Below are 18,207 nucleotides of genomic sequence, written 5' to 3'. Positions count from 1 at the left end.
TTTAATAAGTGTAATGTATAAAGGTCATTATCCTATCAGTTTACTCCCTTAAACATTAACTTTCCTAAAATCATAGCAAACTCAATTATTCCAGGATTGATTTTGCATTCTGTAGATCACCTAGGTTCCTTGCTTTTCTTCTTGTGTTCTTAATTTTTTAATCTGGTTAACTACTCGTTATCATATTCTGTAGAGTTAGAAGGCATGGGGCAGAAAGAGAAAATAAACTTCATGTTGGTCACCTTTATGAAGTTTGGAGGTAAATGTCAGAATTAATAGCATAGGTTTATATTGCTTGCAGATTTCAATCTTTAGCTCTGGTTACCATTGACATTCAGTGTTTAAAATTATGATTATTGTAAATTTCTGAACCCTCAAATTTTTTAACTTTTAAATGTGTACTTCCAGAAAATAACAATATTTAAGCTGTGTACTTCTGCTAGCAGTCCTAAACATGTACGGAATTCAGTCTAAATTAAAGTTGTTCTAATACATTGCCGTAAATAGATTCATGTTCTACATGTTTATGTAATGATTTTGAGGATCTAGTGCTAAGGAATTTTATTAAAGCTTAATTCTTTTCCTGTCGTTTGGTCTGTTGGACTCCCCCTTGTGATTGATGTGTTGTCTGGGCTGGACATTTTAATGGGCGTTCAGAGCTTTATGTTACAGTTCCTTGCTACTTTTAAACACTTAGATAACCCTTCTCTCTGTTTGAACTAATATCTATGACACTTTTTATTATCCATGTCTTAAAGATGGTGTCTTCACTGCCTCAAAGCACTTTGAAAAGGAAAATGTGCCCTTTTTTATTGTCATTAAGCTTTTCCCCTACATTGTTGAAAATTTGGGGAATTCCAAAAAAAAGAAAAAAATAATAAAGAGGAAGAAATTACTCATAATCCCATCACTGTTAACATTTTATTAAATTTACTTTCGGAAAATTTCCTTTTTTTCTAACAGGGCATGTACTTTCACATAGTTTCCATAATCTTGTAGAGGACATACCTTATTCGCTGTACTGAAAAACTGAATTTTATACTTTGGTTTAATTGTTCCCATTGTCCCTACAGGTGAATTTCCGATCATCAGCCCAGGTCGGGTATATGAATATACAAGTTGCACCACATTCTCTACAACGTCAGGATATATGGAAGGATATTACACCTTCCATTTTCTTTACTTTAAAGACAAGATCTTTAATGTTGCCATTCCCCGATTCCATATGGCATGTCCAACATTTAGGGTGTCTATAGCCCGACTGGTAAGTTAAGTTTTCCTCTGGAAGCTGATTTACATGACTTTGTAGGATTAACTCTACAGAGGGTCTCTGTTGATTGAGTAGAGAAGTGGTTTATAAATGGTGTTCCAGAGAACACTGGAGATTCTGAGGAAATATCTGGAGGGACCATGTGAATATGTCGGAGGCGGTGGACAATAAACTAGGCTCCATACTCTTCAACCACAGCAACTCTCCTGTTTTTTCAAAGAATTGGCTTCTTTTCCACTGTTTGGAAAATGGTTCTGTAGTATAAGAAATACTACACTAGACCAGTTAGAATCAGATCTATTTTATTTCATTAAAGAAACAATTTCTTACAGTATCTTCACTTGCTAAAACTCCAATTTAGTAAATAATATAAATATCCTGTGAAGATCGTTACAAAGGTGATCTAATGGGTAGAGTTGTACTTTTAGCAGTCCGTCTCTGGGTTCATTTCTTAAGTAGGTATATTTTTAAATCCTTACTTTTAGAGTTACCTTGTGACAGGTGTAGCAGTAAACCTCAATATGTTTTATATATATATATATCCTGGTGGCATAGTGGTTAAGTGCTATGGCTGCTAACCAAAGGGTCAGCAGTTCAAATCTGCCAGGCGCTCCTTGGAAACTCTATGGGGCAGTTCCACTCTGTCCTATAGGGTCGCTATGAGTCAGAATCGACTCGATGGTACTGGGTTTATATATATATATATATAAAATTTATTTCTGTTTTTGAGAAGTAAATTCCAGTCTTATGGTCTGTAAAATTATTAAAATTACGAAGCTCTGATTATACAATAGGAATAAAATAATGACTTCTATATTTAAAATGTAGTTGAGAAGTAGTCATTGAATGTTTGGAAAATGCCCCCTGGCTCCTGGGATGACCCTTAGAGATGGGTCTAAACTAAGTCTGGGAAGATAGATGTGATGTTAATCTGGCTCAGAGCTGACACATTCCCAACTCCAGTATCTAAAGAGAAGGATGATGATGAATCTTTAGGCCATCATGCTTGTGGTATGTCTGGGTTCAGAAAGGGAAGTTTAGCCTCCCTCCTAGTGGAGGAATGCTTTCTACTGTATATATCCAGTACTGGAGAGTTACCCACTTCTATAACAGTCCTCCATTTTTGACTAGCCCTAACTGTTAAAAGATTGTTTCTTCTATTGAACCAAAATTCACCTCTCTCTAACTTTGTATGTTGGTTTAAACAGAGGTTCAACAAACTGTGGCCCACTGGCTAAATGCTGGCTGCTTTTGTAAATAAAGTTTTATTGGAACACACTATGCCCATTTGTGTTTTTGTGCTACAACAGCAAAGTTGAGTAGTTGTAACAGAGACTAATTGCACACAAAGCCAGAAATATTTATTGTCTGACCCTTTACAGAAAAACTTTGCCAACACCTGTTTTAGATCATTTTGCTGTCTATGCAGAATAAGCATAGTCCTTCTTTCACTTGACAGCCCTTTCATTTTTTGAAGATCTATACCAAGCATCCCTCCATTGACCTCTCAGCTATAGCTGAATACCTAATTACTTAAATTGTTCCAGTTTTCTAGACTCTGGTCACTCTATTTAGACATGTTTCAATTTATCAGTGTCCACTCCACTAAAACCATGTTGCTCAGACAGGAATATAATGGTATACATGAGGTCTGACTAGTACAGAATTCAGGGGAATGTTCTTCCTTGATGTGTTTGTATTAATGTGAGCTTTAATTCGCTTTTTTTTGGTAGTCAGGATATTCTTTGGTTTCTTTGGACTTTGCAATCTAGTAAACCCAATGTGATTTTTTCCCCTCACTAAAACCAAACTAAATCCCTTGCCATGTAGTTAATTGGGACTCATAATAACCTGTAGGACAGAGTAGAACTACCCCATAGGATTTCCAAAGCTGTGATTCTTACGGAAGCAGGCTGCTACATCTTTCTCCCATGGAGCAGCTAGTGGGTTTGAATCTCCAGCCTTTCAGTTAGTAGCCAAGCACTTAACCATTGTGCCACCAGGGCTCCTTTTTCCCCTCACAGAGACAGCTGTTTTGCCAGGTTTTTACCCCTTATGAATTTGTAAAAGTCCTCAACTCAGATTTAAAAAACACTCAGCTTTTTTTCATTCATTCAAAATGTGCTTATTGACCATTTCATTGTCCTCCTTGAAGTTGTTCTTCAGATTTTTTGTCCATTCAAAAAATTGGGTTGTCTCGTTGTATTTTATTTATATACTCTAGATACATGTCCCCTATTAAAGGTATGTATTGTGAATATTTTCTCCCAGTCTGTACCTTGGCTTTTCATTTTCTTAATGGTGTCTTTCGAAGAACACAGGCTTTTAATTTTGATAAGTCTAATATATCAATTTTTGCTTTTATAGTTGGGGTTTTTTTTAATGTCCTATCTAAGACCCTAAGGTCACAAGACATTCTCCTGTGTTTTCTTTTGTGCAATTGTATACTTTTAGCTTTTTCATTTAGGTCCACGATATCTTTCTTGTTAAATTTTTTGTGTTGAAAAGACTATCCTTTCACCCATTTAATTACTTTTAGTATCTTTGTTGTAAATCAGTTGACCATGTATGTGTGAATCTACTTTGGAATTCTGTTTTGTTACATTGATCTAATGTCTATCCTTATACAAATACCATCGTGTTCTGTTTACTGTACCTTTATAGTAAAGCCTTAAAATGAGATAGTGCAAGACCTACAACTTTTTTCTTCTTTTTTGAAATGGTTTTGACTATTCTAGATCATTTGCTTTTCCATATAAGTTTTATAATCACCTAGTCAATGTCTACTATACAAAAAACCTCAGTTTTTTTGTTTTTTTTTTTTTAGAGTATACGCTCTAGTTTATATCCTAGCCCTGAAATAGTCAAAAAATCTGGAGTTGTGGCCCAGGAATTTGTATTTTTTAAACATATTTTATTAAAATATTTAACTTGTTTTTTTCTCCCATTGAACACAAGTTCCCTCTGCTAGAAATACTGTTCCCTTGAAAAACCAGGTCTCTGAGCCTCTTCTTCCTGGATCAGTCATGGCCAAGGAAGCAAAACTGACACAGACTCGAATTTCCTTAAATCTGGGTGAACCGGAACAATAACCAGAACAGGAAAAATTATGGGTCGAGGCCTTGCCAGAAACCTAATCTCCCTCTTCGAAAACAGGGGCAGTGTACGCACTGCATAGCAACCAAATCTCTCTTGCCCATGACATTTTGAGCAGAGCCGGAAATAGTGGTGCCCTGCTCAAAGGCGGTTGCCGACCATGCCCTTTTGAATGTGTGTTGCTCTCCACAGTCCTGCCAATAATCCAGTCTCACACATCAGTCTCCTGAAAGGGCTCACTATACCTCTTCTGAGCCTTCCATTCTAGTGCTTCCAACCAGCAATTTTCCTTTTGCAGTTATCATTTTGGATCACCCAAATTGTAAAAATTCAGGTCTGTTCCAGTTTTGTATCACTGGCCATGACTAAACCGGTTCAAACTGGTTTGAAGCCCTGTGAAAAACTCCTACGTGTTTTTTTTTTTTTCCCCCACAGTAAGTTGCTTTTTTTACCCCTCACTTTTTTTAAAGCGTTAACTTCCCATTCCTCCCTCCCCTCAGCTCCTGGTAACCACTAATCTACTCTTGACTCTTTGCATTTGTCTATCCTAGAATTTTATATAATGGGATAGGTTAAGATCTTATTTGAAGAAAGAGTCCTCAGCTAAAAAATATGGGAAGAATTTTCTTACGGCATATAAAGTGGATATCCAGATATATTTTATTAGGAGGCAGGAATTAAAAGCATTGCCACTTCTATTCCACTCTAAGAGGCTACCAAAACCCAAACCAAACCAAACCCATTGCTGTCAAATCTACTTTCATAGCGACCCTATACCTAGTTAAATTGAAATGAGGTATCTTTATAGTAAGAGCTGAATAAAAATCTGTTAAGCTTCTTGCTGACACTATGTAAGTTACCAGTAGAGGTCATACCTGATCAGTATTTTCACATCCTTTCTTCTTTAGGCAGAGGCCTGGTGGTGCAGTGGTTAAGAGCTCGACTGCTAACCAAAATGTTGGTAGTTCAAATCCACCATCTGCTCCTTAGAAACTCTATGGGGCAGTTCCAGTCTGTCCTGTAGGGTCGTTATGAGTCAGAATCAACTTGATGGCAATGGGTTTGGTTTTTTCTTTAAACATGTATATTGTTAACTATGGGGCAGTTCTCCCCTTTCCTGTAGAGTCACTATGAGTCAGAATCGACTTGATGGCATACACACAACAACATCAGTGAGTCTGGTGCTCCGTTAAAAAAGCATCTGTATGAGGCCAAAAGGTCAACAATTACTCTAAAGCAAAGACGAAGAGATAAGGGGAGAGGGAAACTGAAGTACTGGAAACAGAACAACCAGAACCCAATTAAAGAGAATGTTAACATGTTGTGGTGAAAAATGTAACAAATATCACTGAACGATTTGTGTAGCAGTTGTCAAATGGGAACCTAATTTGCTGTGTAAACTTTCAATAAAAACACAATAAAATATTGTTTAAAACAAAAAAAGAATTGTTACTTAATACATTAATATGATAAGTTCAGTAAAACTTATGTTGAGTGATTAGGAGTAGTCTGTTTGCTACTTTGTATGAATTATCTACCACTGTATAAAAACAATCACTGTATTAATGAAGTTACCACTAAAACCATACTGGGCATTATTTAACATTTGATACAGAATTCACTATAGGATCTCACATCAGCATGCGCATTATGAAAACACATTGCTCAAATTTATGAAAATGTGGCATGTCTGGTGGTTTGGATTCTAGATAAATGGGAATTTAAATACTAAGTATAAAAAAACTAAGACAGAAATTCTTTCTATCAAAAGATTGTTTCTTCTTTCAAGGAAATGGGTCCTGATGAATATGAAGAGATGGAAGAGGAAGAAGAAGAGGAAGAGGAAGAAGAAGATGATTCGGGAGATATGGACGAATCAGATGAAGAAGATGAGGAGGAGAGACGGAGGAGAGTCTTTGATGTTCCCATTCGCCGACGCCGCTGCTCGCGCCTCTTTTAGCAAGGCTTCTGCTGATGGAAGCACTGGAATGAATCCAGTCTGTTAAATAGATTTCTCAATAATGTAAATAACTAAATTGTTCTCAGCATATAGCAGGAAAACTAGCATGAAATATTGTTCCAGGCCCTGAGTTCTATGCGACAGTACATTAGGAATTGAATTGTTTTAGTTTGCTTTGTGTTTTTGAGGTGTAGCAGCAAATGGGAATCTTTTTTTCTCTTGCAGAAGTCAATGGAGGAATAGTTCTCTAGCTAAGGAACAGACATTTCTTTGTTTTAAAATATTTTATACTTACAAAAATATAGAAATGGGGAGGGAATTGTTTTGAATAAGGATTTAAAAAATATAGCAGAAATACTATACATGGATATAGAAAAACTATGTGACTGAATAATTCTGTGAAGAGACTTCTTGCAGTTGTGAGTTATTTAGAAATGAGCAAAATTTGTAATTAGGCAAATCCATTTAGTGTTTCCTATATATTTTGTACTCACAGGGAACTAATTGACTAAATAACTTGAATGCTAGTGGTCTGTCCTTTCTTAGACAATCTGTCCTTGAATTCAAAGTCTTTATCACTAAGACCTTCATCACTACAATCTTGAATTTAAAGTCTTCAGTACTACCAACCTTTATCATATTATTTACATACGCATCACTTCTGAAATGTAGTGTGTAAAAATATGTAGTGTATTGTTTACTAACAAAACATTCTTCACAATGTCTTGTGTAGTCTGAATTTGTAAATACTGTTTCTGTTTTGTTCTCCTTTATAAATTTTACTGTCTAACTTTGTGATAAGTGACATGAATTTTATGTTAAGATTAAGTATGTTTTCCTGAAACATTTTTTTGTAATTATATAATGGAGAATTTGGAATGAAATCCTTTAAATGTCAAAAGCTCACATTTTAAAAACAATTTTGGTTCTGATCTGGTGTTTTGTGTAATTGCCCATTTTCCATAAACTGATACTTTCATCAGCAGAAGCCTGGCTGAAAAAAGGCATGAGCAGAGGCATCTTTGCTCTTAAGATGGATAACAGTGTGGATGCACTTTGGCCTGCTGCCACAGTGTAGCGGGTCATGCAGAGTCACTTCCTGGCACTGACTGTGTCCTGTCGTGTACTCCACCTCCTATTTTACTGAAAATAGTTTTTCTGTAGGAGAATTAGAATAACTTCTAACACCAGTTCCCTGGAGTTAGGCCGAACTTCACAGGTTAAGGCCACAGTCCTCTACAAGACTCCCCTCACTTCAGAGACCATCCAAGCATGGGAGTCCCTGGGCCATCCTCACTTCCCACCAGCTGGCTGCAAATTCAGGGATTCCCACTACTTCCTTAGGTTTGATAATTCATTAGAATTCACTGAAATCACTATACTTAAAATTAGTTTTACTATAGCAAAAGGATACAAATCGGAGCCAGCCAATGGGAAAAACCCATAGGGTGAGCCTGGGAGAGTCCCAAATGCGAAGCTTCCATTGTCCTTTGCCGCGGAGTCAAGACACATCACCCTTTCAGCACGTCCATGTGTGACAATATGAAAAATACTATCAACCCGGGAAGCTTCCTAGAGCCTTGGTGTCCAGGGTTTTTGAGGCTTCAACACATAGGTATGGCCTCGCGATTGGGCTTAATCTCCAGCCCCTTTCCCTTTTCCCTTCCTGGGGGTTGGGCTGATATCACCTGGCTCAAATCTCCAAGCCTCTAATCACACACTTAGTTTTTCTGGTTAGGCCAGTCCTCATCCTGAGTCATCTCCTTAGCATAAAGTATCCGGTGTGGCCCAGGGGTCCACCATGTATAACAGACACACTGATCCCTCGGGAAATTCCAAGGGTTTAGAGATTATCCCCCAGAAACTGGGACAAACGCTATCTAATTGATACACATGTTTAGAGATTACTTACCAGAAACCTGGAACAAAGGCCAACCAAATTCTTTATTACACAGTAATAGGATAAGCGGCTGCCATGAGGGACCATGAAGGCAAACTTTTATTTGGCATGTGTCAAAGTGTCCTGAAATGGAGTAATTGATTTTTCTGCTTGCTTTTCATGTAATAGAGTAATATCAGGCTACCAAATCATTGTATCTTGGCTATCTTTTTTATTTTTTAATCAGCCCATTCATTTTAAAAATACATTAAAATTTTTCCAGTAAAACTGTGGTAATTAAAAACTAGTTAAAGTTGGGAGTTGAAGCTGGCTCCAGAATCCCTTGCCATTCGTTGTATCTTTTTCTTTTCTGGGTAACGTCTATCTCATTTCCCAGAGTACTCAAGATGCCCAAAATCTACTCCTGTAACCCCACCCAAACCCTTGTTCAGAATACTTCAAGCTTAATGTCCACCAAAATTTCCATTCTCTTAGCATGCCAAATAAATGACCTTTAAAAAAAAAAATTTTTTTTTTTTAAGTAAGGTGTTAGCTGATAAGAAGTTCTCCTAGGAATATTTTTATTGGCAAGAATACTTATTCACACATACCATTGTCCTTAACACTGCCCAAACAAGACTGCTTTTGGAGGCTTGAAGTCCCTTTTTAGCTCTGAGACTCCTTCAGAACACCACTTTTACTCATTTGCCTAAACCTTGTTTTATCAGGATGAGACAGAGACCTAAATTAACAGTAGCTTAAATGATGCCAACTCATGGCAACCCCACGTGTTACAGAATAGAACTGCTCCACTGAGTTTTCTTGGCTGTGATCTTTACAGAATCAGATAGCCAGGACGTTCTTCCATGATTCCCCTGGGTGGGTTCATACCGACAACCTTTGTGTTAGTAGGTGAGCTCAAACTGAGCCACTCAGGGACGTTTAAGCAGCTTAGGGGTTATTTTTCTCTCGTGAAAAGTCGGAGATAACTAGTTCAGGGCTGATGTGGTGGCACGAAGATGTCATGAGCTTTCCAACTTCCTTCTTCCATCTCTGACAGCATAAGATTTTCATCTTAAATATCACTTCATGATTGCAAGATGGCTGCTGCAGTCATATTGTACTCTAGGAAGAATGGTGAGGAAAGGGCAAAATTAAGTGGAATGTAGAAAGTGAAACAGGGTATAGTGAGATATAAGACCGAAGTATAAACCAGCCAAATCTCCAGAAATCATGTGGAGGATAGGTGGGAAGCAAAACCGGAAGCAGGGAGACCTGGTATGAGAGAACTGTAAAGGTACAAGTAAGATGGGCTACAAGCAGGAATTGTTACCACAGACTGCGGATTGAAGCCGTCTGCCACAAAGCCAGTACTGAGACAGGAGGAGGTAAGCAGCAAAAGGGCTTTACTGAACACCATGTTCAAGAGACAGAGGGTTCCCCCAATTCTGTCTGCCCCAAAAGGGCTAACTGGAGGGTTTTATAGGGAGAGGGTCAGGGTTTAGAGATTTCCAGGAATTTTGATTCTTCTTGGAGGTGGACATAATGACGAAGTGACCTATTGTTGGCATCTAGCAGGTCTCTTACCGCCATCCTGGTTTCGGTCACAAGATGGATTCTGATTTTGCTCAGTTATCTCGGGTTCTGATGGTATTGCTCATTGTCTTGTCCCCTGGCTTAACCAACAAAAATCTCAATTACCTTGTTTTTCTACAAAGGAACAATCGTGAGACAGATTCCTGAGCAAGTAGTTGACATTTTCAAAGACTAAAGATTTAATCACAGCTTATACAACTAAACAAAAAATACATATTCTCTTATTTTGGTACTGAAACACTAAAGAAAATGTATTTTCTCTACTTCAGAATTAGGCCAGTAGCAGTAAGGGTAAAATAAACAGTAAAGTAGGCAGGAGTTGGTGATTAAGAAAGAGTGGAAGAAATCAAAGTTGATTCCCAGGTTTCTGGATTTATCGGGGGGGAAAAAACTTAGAGGAAAAGCACTTGATCATTGGAGATGAGTTCAGGTTTGGACACACTGAGTTCAAGACTGTGGGACACATACATATGGAGATGTCCAGCAGCTAATAGGACGTAATATGATTTCCCAGAGAGTGGTCAGAACTGGAGATGAGTATTTGCAAATCATCTGCGCACATATATCTCAGACGTAAAACAGAGTGGATGCGTTAGTCTCCCAGGGAACTCGTGTAGCAATATGGTCCTCAATCCAACCCTGGGAACACCAGATTATGAGGGGTTAGAAGCCCTGGTAGGGCAGTAATTAAGAGTTTGGCTGCCAACTAAAAGGTAGGCAGTTCAAATCAATCAGCTGCTCCTTGGAAACACCATGGGGCAGTTCTAATCTGTCCTATAGGGTCACTATTAGTTGGAATGGATGCAAAGGCAATGAGTTAATGGAAGAGAATCTCCAGGAATTGGGAGCAGAACCAGGACAGAGTGGCTTCTCTGAATCCAAAAGAGTTTCAAGGAGGGAGCAGTTAACATGATGCCTGTAAGGTAAGATGTTGTTGGTTATCATTGAGTTGATTCTCATTCACGGTGACCCCATGTGTAAGAGTAGATAGAACTCCATAGGGTTTTCTTGACTATAATCTTAACAGAAGCAGATTGCCAGGCCTTGTCTTCCAAAGTACCACTGGCTTGGTCTGAACCAACAGCTTTCAGGTTAGTAGTCAAGCTCTAACCGTTTGCACCACCTACGGATCTTGTCAGATAAGATAATGCATGTGAAAGAGCTTTGAAAACTATATGCAGAAATACTGTAACCCAAAAACCCACTGCCATGGAGTCAATTCTGGCTCATAGCGACCCTAGAGGACGGAGTAGAACTGCTCCATAGAGTTTCCAAGGAGAACCTGGCGGATTCGAACTGCCTACCTTTTGGTTGGCAGCCAAACTCTTAATTACTGCCCTACCAGGGCTTCTAACCCCTCATAATCTGGTAGAAGGCATGTGTCCTTATCAATAATCACGATTTTCCCTGTGTTACTGGTCCTTCAGGTCTCGCTCAGTGGATAAAAGCGAAAGAAGAAAACTTTATGTGGTTGGCCAAACAAAGTAGCACACCGACACCTGCGTCACCAAGAAGGCTCCTCAACGGACAGGCACAGGGGTTTATACGGCGAGGAAGCTCTTCTTCAGGGAGTATTCAGGGGCATGTTCAAGGGCGTGGTCCATCAGGATTGGTGGACTGCTTCTATGATGACGCTGACATCATTGGTCAGCGCAGTAGCACTGGGGCCCTCAGGGAGGGGAAATGGCAGCTTAGTTCCTCCCATCCGCCCTCCAGCGGCTGCCCACCTCACCTGCTTGAATTTTGTCTTCTGCCTTCTTCCCCTCCCAACTTAGCCTAAGCAGCCCTGAGATGCAAGGCCTTCTTACTCTGGTCCTCAAAGACTATCTTATGTTCTCCAACTGAGATCAGTTTCTTGGAAAAAGATTTGTACTGTTGGCCTGTTGTTCCCCACTCTCACTCGTGATGCTGTTAAAGCTGGTTCTGCAGTGGATGGGACACTTTCCAAGCGACAAATTACATTTTCACATAAAAATAATGTTCTAAATAGTAATTCTGGTCTCTTTAAATCCAAGACAGATTTTTGTCTTGGTTCCAAATAAGTCACAAGGCGTGGAAGAGGGAGGATGGGGGACTGGTCCTTCTCCTCTGGGTGTGCCTGAAGGATACCCGGGGGCTGCCAGAGCTTGTGAGCAGGAGCCTCAGGGTGCCGCGGGGCTGGATAACCCAACAGCCAGGCTGTTCAGAGCACAACCTACGTGCACACAAAAATGTTGAAAATTTTAAATATATGTTTTAGCATAGGAAGGAAAATCAGAAGACTTGGATTTCCTCACACTTTAGAATATCGTATTGTTTTTATTTTCGATAACAGATCGGAAAAGAACACCATAAACTTTCAGTTCCCTGGACTCTAAAGGCGTTAATTTAATTCTGGCTGGAGGTCTTTTTATGAACCGGAGCCGGGGACCTAAGTCACCTTCTGTCCAGTGACTACCCTGCTTCCTGACCAGGCCTGGTGGTCGCAGCCATCGCCTGGAAACCCTGGGCGCGCATGGTGGCGAGCTGGAGTCCGGAGCCTGGGCTGTGCCGCCGACCTTATTTGTGACCTTGGACCCACCTTCCCTGCGGCGCAAGGGCGTGGTCCCAGTCGAAGCGGGTGGGTGTGGTGGGAGGGGCAGAGCCGGCGGAGAAGCGGGGCGAGAGGCGGGGCGGGAGGCGGGGCGGGGAGCGAAGGCTTCAAACTCGGCCTGCCAGACGCCGCCACAGAGCGGAGCGGCGGCTCACGTGAGGTAAGGGTTCAAGGCTGGGGGTCGTGAGGCGACGGCGCCCGCGAGCGGCTGAAGCCAGAGCACCGAGACCCCCGTGCCTGGAAAGGGACGGAGCCCGGGAGGTCGAAGTGCCCACCCTGAACCAGGAGGCGGTGCCCCTCGCGCCTGCACCTGTCACTCCGCACGGGTCAGCGGGCCCGGCTTGCGGCATTCTTTGGGGGCTCCCGCCGGAAGCCTGGGGGCGGCCGGCCGTATGGCCCCCTCGGCCGCGCGGCCGTGCGCGGTGTCCCCGCCGCCTGCCGTTTCCGCAGCGGAGACCCCCAATAGGATGCGTTGGGCTCTCCAAAGAGCCAGGCCAAACGCCAGCGTTTTTGTTTACGACAAAGAAAAACACTCCGAATTCCACGGACCGTTCCTCCATTCCTTCGGGAACATTCTCCGCAAAAATTGACCGCTTGCCCTGTTCTTACTCTGAGGGGTGCTCCTGCAATTTAGAGAAAGTCTCACCTTGAAGAAAGGAGATAAAAGCCAACGCCTATAGCGGTCATGGCTGTTCTTTACCCTCGCTAGTGTTAATTCCTTCCAGTGGATTCTAACTCTTGGCAACCCCATGTCTGCAGAGTAGGGTTTTCAATGGCTGTGACCTTTCGAAAACAGATTGCCAAGCCTGTCTTTCTCGGAGGAGCCTCTGGGCGGGTTCAAACTGCCAACCTTTCAGTTACTAGTCCAGCACTTAACGTTGGGACTTCCTTCTCTAGTCTAAGTCTAGCAGCGCACATTTTGAATTTTAAAAAGCAGGCGAAGCTAAGAATTTTCAAGTCCCTGTAAGTTGCGCCATGTTTTGTTTTCTTGGTCCAGCCTGGATTCTAGAGCCTGACAACGACTGCTTTAAAAATGTTAACGAGTGATTTTTTTGTTGTTTTTTAATGATAGCCAGGCACTCCACAGACTCTGGAAATGTGCCCCCTAACGTATATTACATTTGTCTTCTCTCTAACAAATATGAATTAGTGGCCAGTGAAATGGCTTCTTCCCCTTTTACCCCAAACCCAGAAGTGAGACTACCTGGAGTCTGTGGCTCACCCTGAAAATACCTAGTCCTGTGACTTCTGACATGATTGCTTTCCAGCTCAGGAGGTTTCCTGGAGTTTTCCTGTTGACAAGTATTTTCCTATTTTCCTTCAATTCTGAATGACTTGTTAAATGGCTACTGCTGTGAACCAGCTGGTTGTTTTAAAAATCACCTTCTTACTTGGTGGTGAATTTCCTGAGGAAGCCGAGGCCCCAATTGAGACATGGCTCTCATGCCCCTCAACTGCCATAATTCTACCTCATTCTTAAAGTCCACAAATTTTTACAAATTCGGGAGCATGGCCCACACTATATACATTATCCTGTGATGGTGGACATTTTTGAAAAGAAGGGAGAGACCACAAACTCAGAAGAGATAACCCAAAGAGTACTTTGTATTCATTCTGAGAATTCCAATTCAGTGAAACACCTTTTTTTCCTACCACTTTGACCTTCGTTTTTTAGCTTAACCTGTCTGTTGATGACCATGGCTCTGAAAAGCAGCTTGAATCAACACAATTTGAGTAAGCTACAGTGAGCTTGAAGAGAATTGCTGAACTCACATTTTCTCATCAGTTTCATGTATTGCAGTGTAGTGGTCAAGGGCCTGGGCTTTGGCATCAGACCCAGGTTTAAAGGCTATGCTGTTTGCAAAGAGGCCTGGTGGTGCAGTGGTTAAGCATTGGGCTGCTAACCAGAAGGTTGGTGGTTTGAACCCACTAGTTGCTCCACAGGAGGAAGATGAGGCAGTTTGCTTCTGTAAAGATTACAGCCTTGGAAACCCTATGGACAGTTCTACTCTGACCTATACGGTCGCTATGAGTTGGAATCAACGGCCACGCGTTTGGTTTGGTTTTTTGGATGCTTTTGCTGGCTGAGTAGCCTTGAGCAAACTAGTTTATCAGTAGTATGCCTTACTTCATAGGATAGGTGTAAGAATTAAATGAGATAATGCATAGAAAGCGCTCATACTGGCACCTGATATGTGGCGAACAAACGGTGGTCCTTAATATTTTGGGTACTCTTGTGACCCCATGGCAGTTGTTCAGATTCGCCATTGGGGGCGATTTACTCCCAGTTGTCCAAGGAAGAAACACAGAGCCCAGGATGTTACTTGAGGGAGGGGTGCAGCATTTGTCAAAATGTGTTTCTACCCAGGTGACCAGCACACACTATTTCCAGAATTTGGCTGGAACCAGATAGGGAGTTGCCTTTGGACAGGCCAGATATGCACTGTGACTGGTCACTTCTGTATATGCAAAAGTAGAAGTTGGAAGCTTCTTGCTCAGCTTTGCTGTAAGAAAAAACACTCCATAAACCTGGGTGACTTGGAAGATAAAAACCCAGATAAAATTGGTTTTTGGGTGGGGAGAATGGAATTCAGGTTCATCTTTGACAGCTGCAGGTACAAGCTCTTGAAAAGGAAAGCTTTGAAAATTCTGGGCCGGCTCTTTCCTTTGAGAACCTCAGCCAAACTGCCACAAATGTAACTAAGCCCAGAGCTACTTGAGCTTTTCTAAAGGAGAAGTGTTTCAACCTATGCCCCGTGTACTTTTGAAATATGAAACCCTTGGTTTAATGAGGAAACCCTGGTGGCCCGTAGTGCTTAAAACCTGTGACTGCTAACAAAAGGTCGGCAATTTGAATCCACCAGGCACCCCTATGGGGCAATTCCACTCTGTCCTATAGGTTCACTGTGAGTCAGAATCGACTCAGTGGCAGTGGGTTTGGTTTAATGAAGATATTGCATGTATAATCCCAAAGTGCAGGATGATGAGAATGGGGTGAGAAGGTTTCCTTCCTGCATTGGTGGCTGAGGCTAGGGATTTGGGGCTCTGGAACACATTGCACAGAGGCCCTTTGTAGAGAAGCTACTGCACATTGGTGAAGTTAGGAGCTCTGGGGCTGTAGTCTCTGACAGCAGGACCTCCAGGTGGCTGGAAGGGGCTCTTACCTTGTTAAGGTGGCTTTCTCTTTGTCTCCACCTGCTGATGGGAGTCCTGGAAGTAATTACTTCTCTGAGTCTCAACTTGCTTGGCTATAGCAGGCACTTATGTGTCCAAAGTGATAGGACACAAAAGCTTCAGGCTCCTGACATTCTGCCAGCACTGGGGTAAGCCACCTGTAAGTCACCAGCCCCTGGTGAATAGAAGCAAGGTAGCTCTGCAACTAACCTGTTGCCTTGGGACAGGCAGCTTCATCCCTCCAGGACCTCTATTCATTTGCTGTAAAATCAGGAGTCAGGTTTTATTTTTGAGGCCATTTCCAGTCTTAAAGTTTATCAGCCTCTAAGGCCACAGGCTCCCAGGAGCAGTAACTCTACCCATGGGCATCTCTGAATGTCATGGAAACACTGCCAATATAAAATCTCTTCTCTAGTGGCCTCAGCTTAACTAATTTCTTTCAAAAGCTGAAGTTACAAGAAATCTCCCCATCAGAGAGTTTTAACTATGGTTAAGAGGTCAGACCTGGGTTTCACTGCTGCCTCACCACTCAGTTACTAGATCTATGAGGTTGGTATTGCGGCAGAAACAAATTACCGCAAATTTAGCGGCTTACAATGACTTCAGACTGTTTCCAATAAATTAAATTCACCCTCAAAGGATGAAGACTTGTCACTGCATAGCTTCTTTGGAAGTTCTAAAAATCACTTGGAACAACAGTAGCATTGTTAGAATAGTCTGTAGGGATAAACTCGTTGGTATGTTTAAAAAGAGTTTGAGGAGTTGACTGACACCTTTCGGGTGGGTGTGTCTTGCATGCGAGTGCTTGGTTTGGATAGATAGGGAAAGTCATGCACTTTCGGTTCATGCACAACCATACCTACACTTAACTTATGGGCATCAAAAAACTGAGGGGGAGCTTCAAGCCATGAGTTGGGTGTTTTATTATTATTGTTTTAACTCTGAAACTTGGTCACCAGCCCAGTCACACCACTCCCGGCCTTGTACCTTAGCCCGAATCCATCCTGATTTCATCCCCTGCATGCTTTGGGGAAGAGCAAAGCTGACTCCATTAGGAGGGGATTGCTATAGCTGAACAGCATTACCCTACACCCCCCGAAAATGTGTGTCAACTTAGGTAGGCCATGATTCCCAGTATTGTATAATTGTCCACCATTTTGTGATCTGATGTGATTATTATGTGTCGTAAATCCTAACCTTAATAAGTCAGGATTAGAGGTAGTTATGTTAATGACGGAGGACTCGATCTATGGGATTAGGTTGTCTCTTGAGTCACTCTCTTTTGAGATATAACTAAGCGAGCAGAGAAGAGCAGGCTCTCATGCCACCAGGAAAAGAGCGCTGGGAGCACAGCACATCCTTTGGAGCTGGAATCCCTGCACTGAGAATCTCCTAGACCAGGGGAAGATTGATGACAAGGACCTTCCCCCAGAACTGACAGAAAGAGAAAGCCTTCCCCGGGAGCTGGTACCCTGTATTTGGACTTGTAGCCTACTGGACTGTGAGAGAATAAATTTCTGTTTGTTAAAGCCATCCACTTGTGGTATTTATGTTATAGCAGCACTGGATAACAAAATCAGGAACAGTTTTCTGTAGTAAGACACCTTGTTATAATGGGGTTATTAATGTCAAGGACCATTCCAAGGGAAGTCTTCTGGAGCTCGAAGCTCGTGCCTGATTCCTTTCTAGCATTATGAGTCAGGAGGGTCCTTCCCTCCTCCCATGGGGATACTTGAAGCAAGAGCTATTTTTAACTTTTAAGAAATGTCAGAAGCTTCTTTCCTCACAGTTTGGGAACCTCAGCTCAGTAGTTTCTTCTCCTTGCTCACTTGGGGCAGGCGGAAGTAGTTCTTCCTGTACCCGAGCCCCGTCTAACTTGAGTCTGTGAATCGTCTTTTCTACTCAGAAACCCCTGAGTGTGAGGAACCCAGGAGGCTGAGTGTGCTCTGGGTCCATGGGGGCCTGGATCACTGGGCTAAGGAAGAACAGCTGTGGTTGTTCCGCTTCTCTCATCTGGCTGCAGGCAGAGGGCATTGCAGGGTAGGCAGGGTGCCAGCAGGAGAGGTCTGGGGCCTCTTCCTGATCTTTTAGGGTACAGAGACCTCATGCCCCCATCTCTCAGGGTCAGGAAATAATAAGAAAGGTTCCTGGAGAATCAGATACTCAGGCCAGGAGCAGTGGACATGCCTGTCTGATTTAGGGCAGGAAGTCTGTATGTGTGGTAGTGGTGATAAGGTAGGAAGGGGGTAACACCTACCGGTTATCCATGACCGACCCTGCCAACCACATATTGTTATTTGTTCAGTTGTCTTATTTCGCTTAATTCTCAGTGCTGAAAGAACACCTATTAGGCTGGGTTCTCCAGAGGAGCAAAACCAGTGCAATGTATATATATATATATATATATATATATATACACACATAAATCCGTTGCCATTGAGTTGATTCTGACTCGTAGCGACCCTATAGGACAGAGTAGAACTGCCCCATAGAGTTTCCAGGGAGCGCCTGGTGAATTTGAATGGCCGACCTTTTGGTTAGCAGCCATAGCCCTTAACCGCTATGCCACCATGTACATGTAGAGAGAGATTTAATTTAAGGAAATGGCCCGTGCAGTTGTGGAGGCTGGCAAGTCCCAAAGTCCATGAGTCAGGCATTAG

General features: G+C 42.0%; 2 protein-coding genes across 3 annotated transcripts in view; both read left to right on the top strand.

Moving 5' to 3' along the window:
• The window catches only part of FBXO3 (F-box protein 3), a 39,722-nt gene extending 32,480 nt beyond the window's left edge, over positions 1 to 7,242 (top strand). Inside the window, exons 10-11 of the mRNA XM_049890873.1 lie at positions 1,074 to 1,264; positions 6,156 to 7,242. Of these exons, the coding sequence (XP_049746830.1) occupies positions 1,074 to 1,264; positions 6,156 to 6,326 (362 nt within the window). The 3' untranslated portion in view covers positions 6,327 to 7,242. The remainder of the gene's footprint in view (positions 1 to 1,073; positions 1,265 to 6,155) is intronic.
• Positions 7,243 to 12,460: 5,218 nt separating this feature from the next.
• Positions 12,461 to 18,207, top strand: part of CD59 (CD59 molecule (CD59 blood group)) — a 51,064-nt gene continuing 45,317 nt past the window's right edge. For both annotated transcript variants that reach the window (XM_049890876.1, XM_049890875.1), the window contains exon 1: positions 12,461 to 12,533. The gene's annotated coding sequence lies outside the window, so the exon portion shown is untranslated. The remainder of the gene's footprint in view (positions 12,534 to 18,207) is intronic.

The sequence above is a fragment of the Elephas maximus genome, chromosome 7 (assembly GCF_024166365.1).
Source record: "Elephas maximus indicus isolate mEleMax1 chromosome 7, mEleMax1 primary haplotype, whole genome shotgun sequence".
Classification (NCBI taxonomy): Eukaryota; Metazoa; Chordata; class Mammalia; order Proboscidea; family Elephantidae; genus Elephas; species Elephas maximus.
This window is presented reverse-complemented; position numbering and strand designations above follow the sequence as displayed.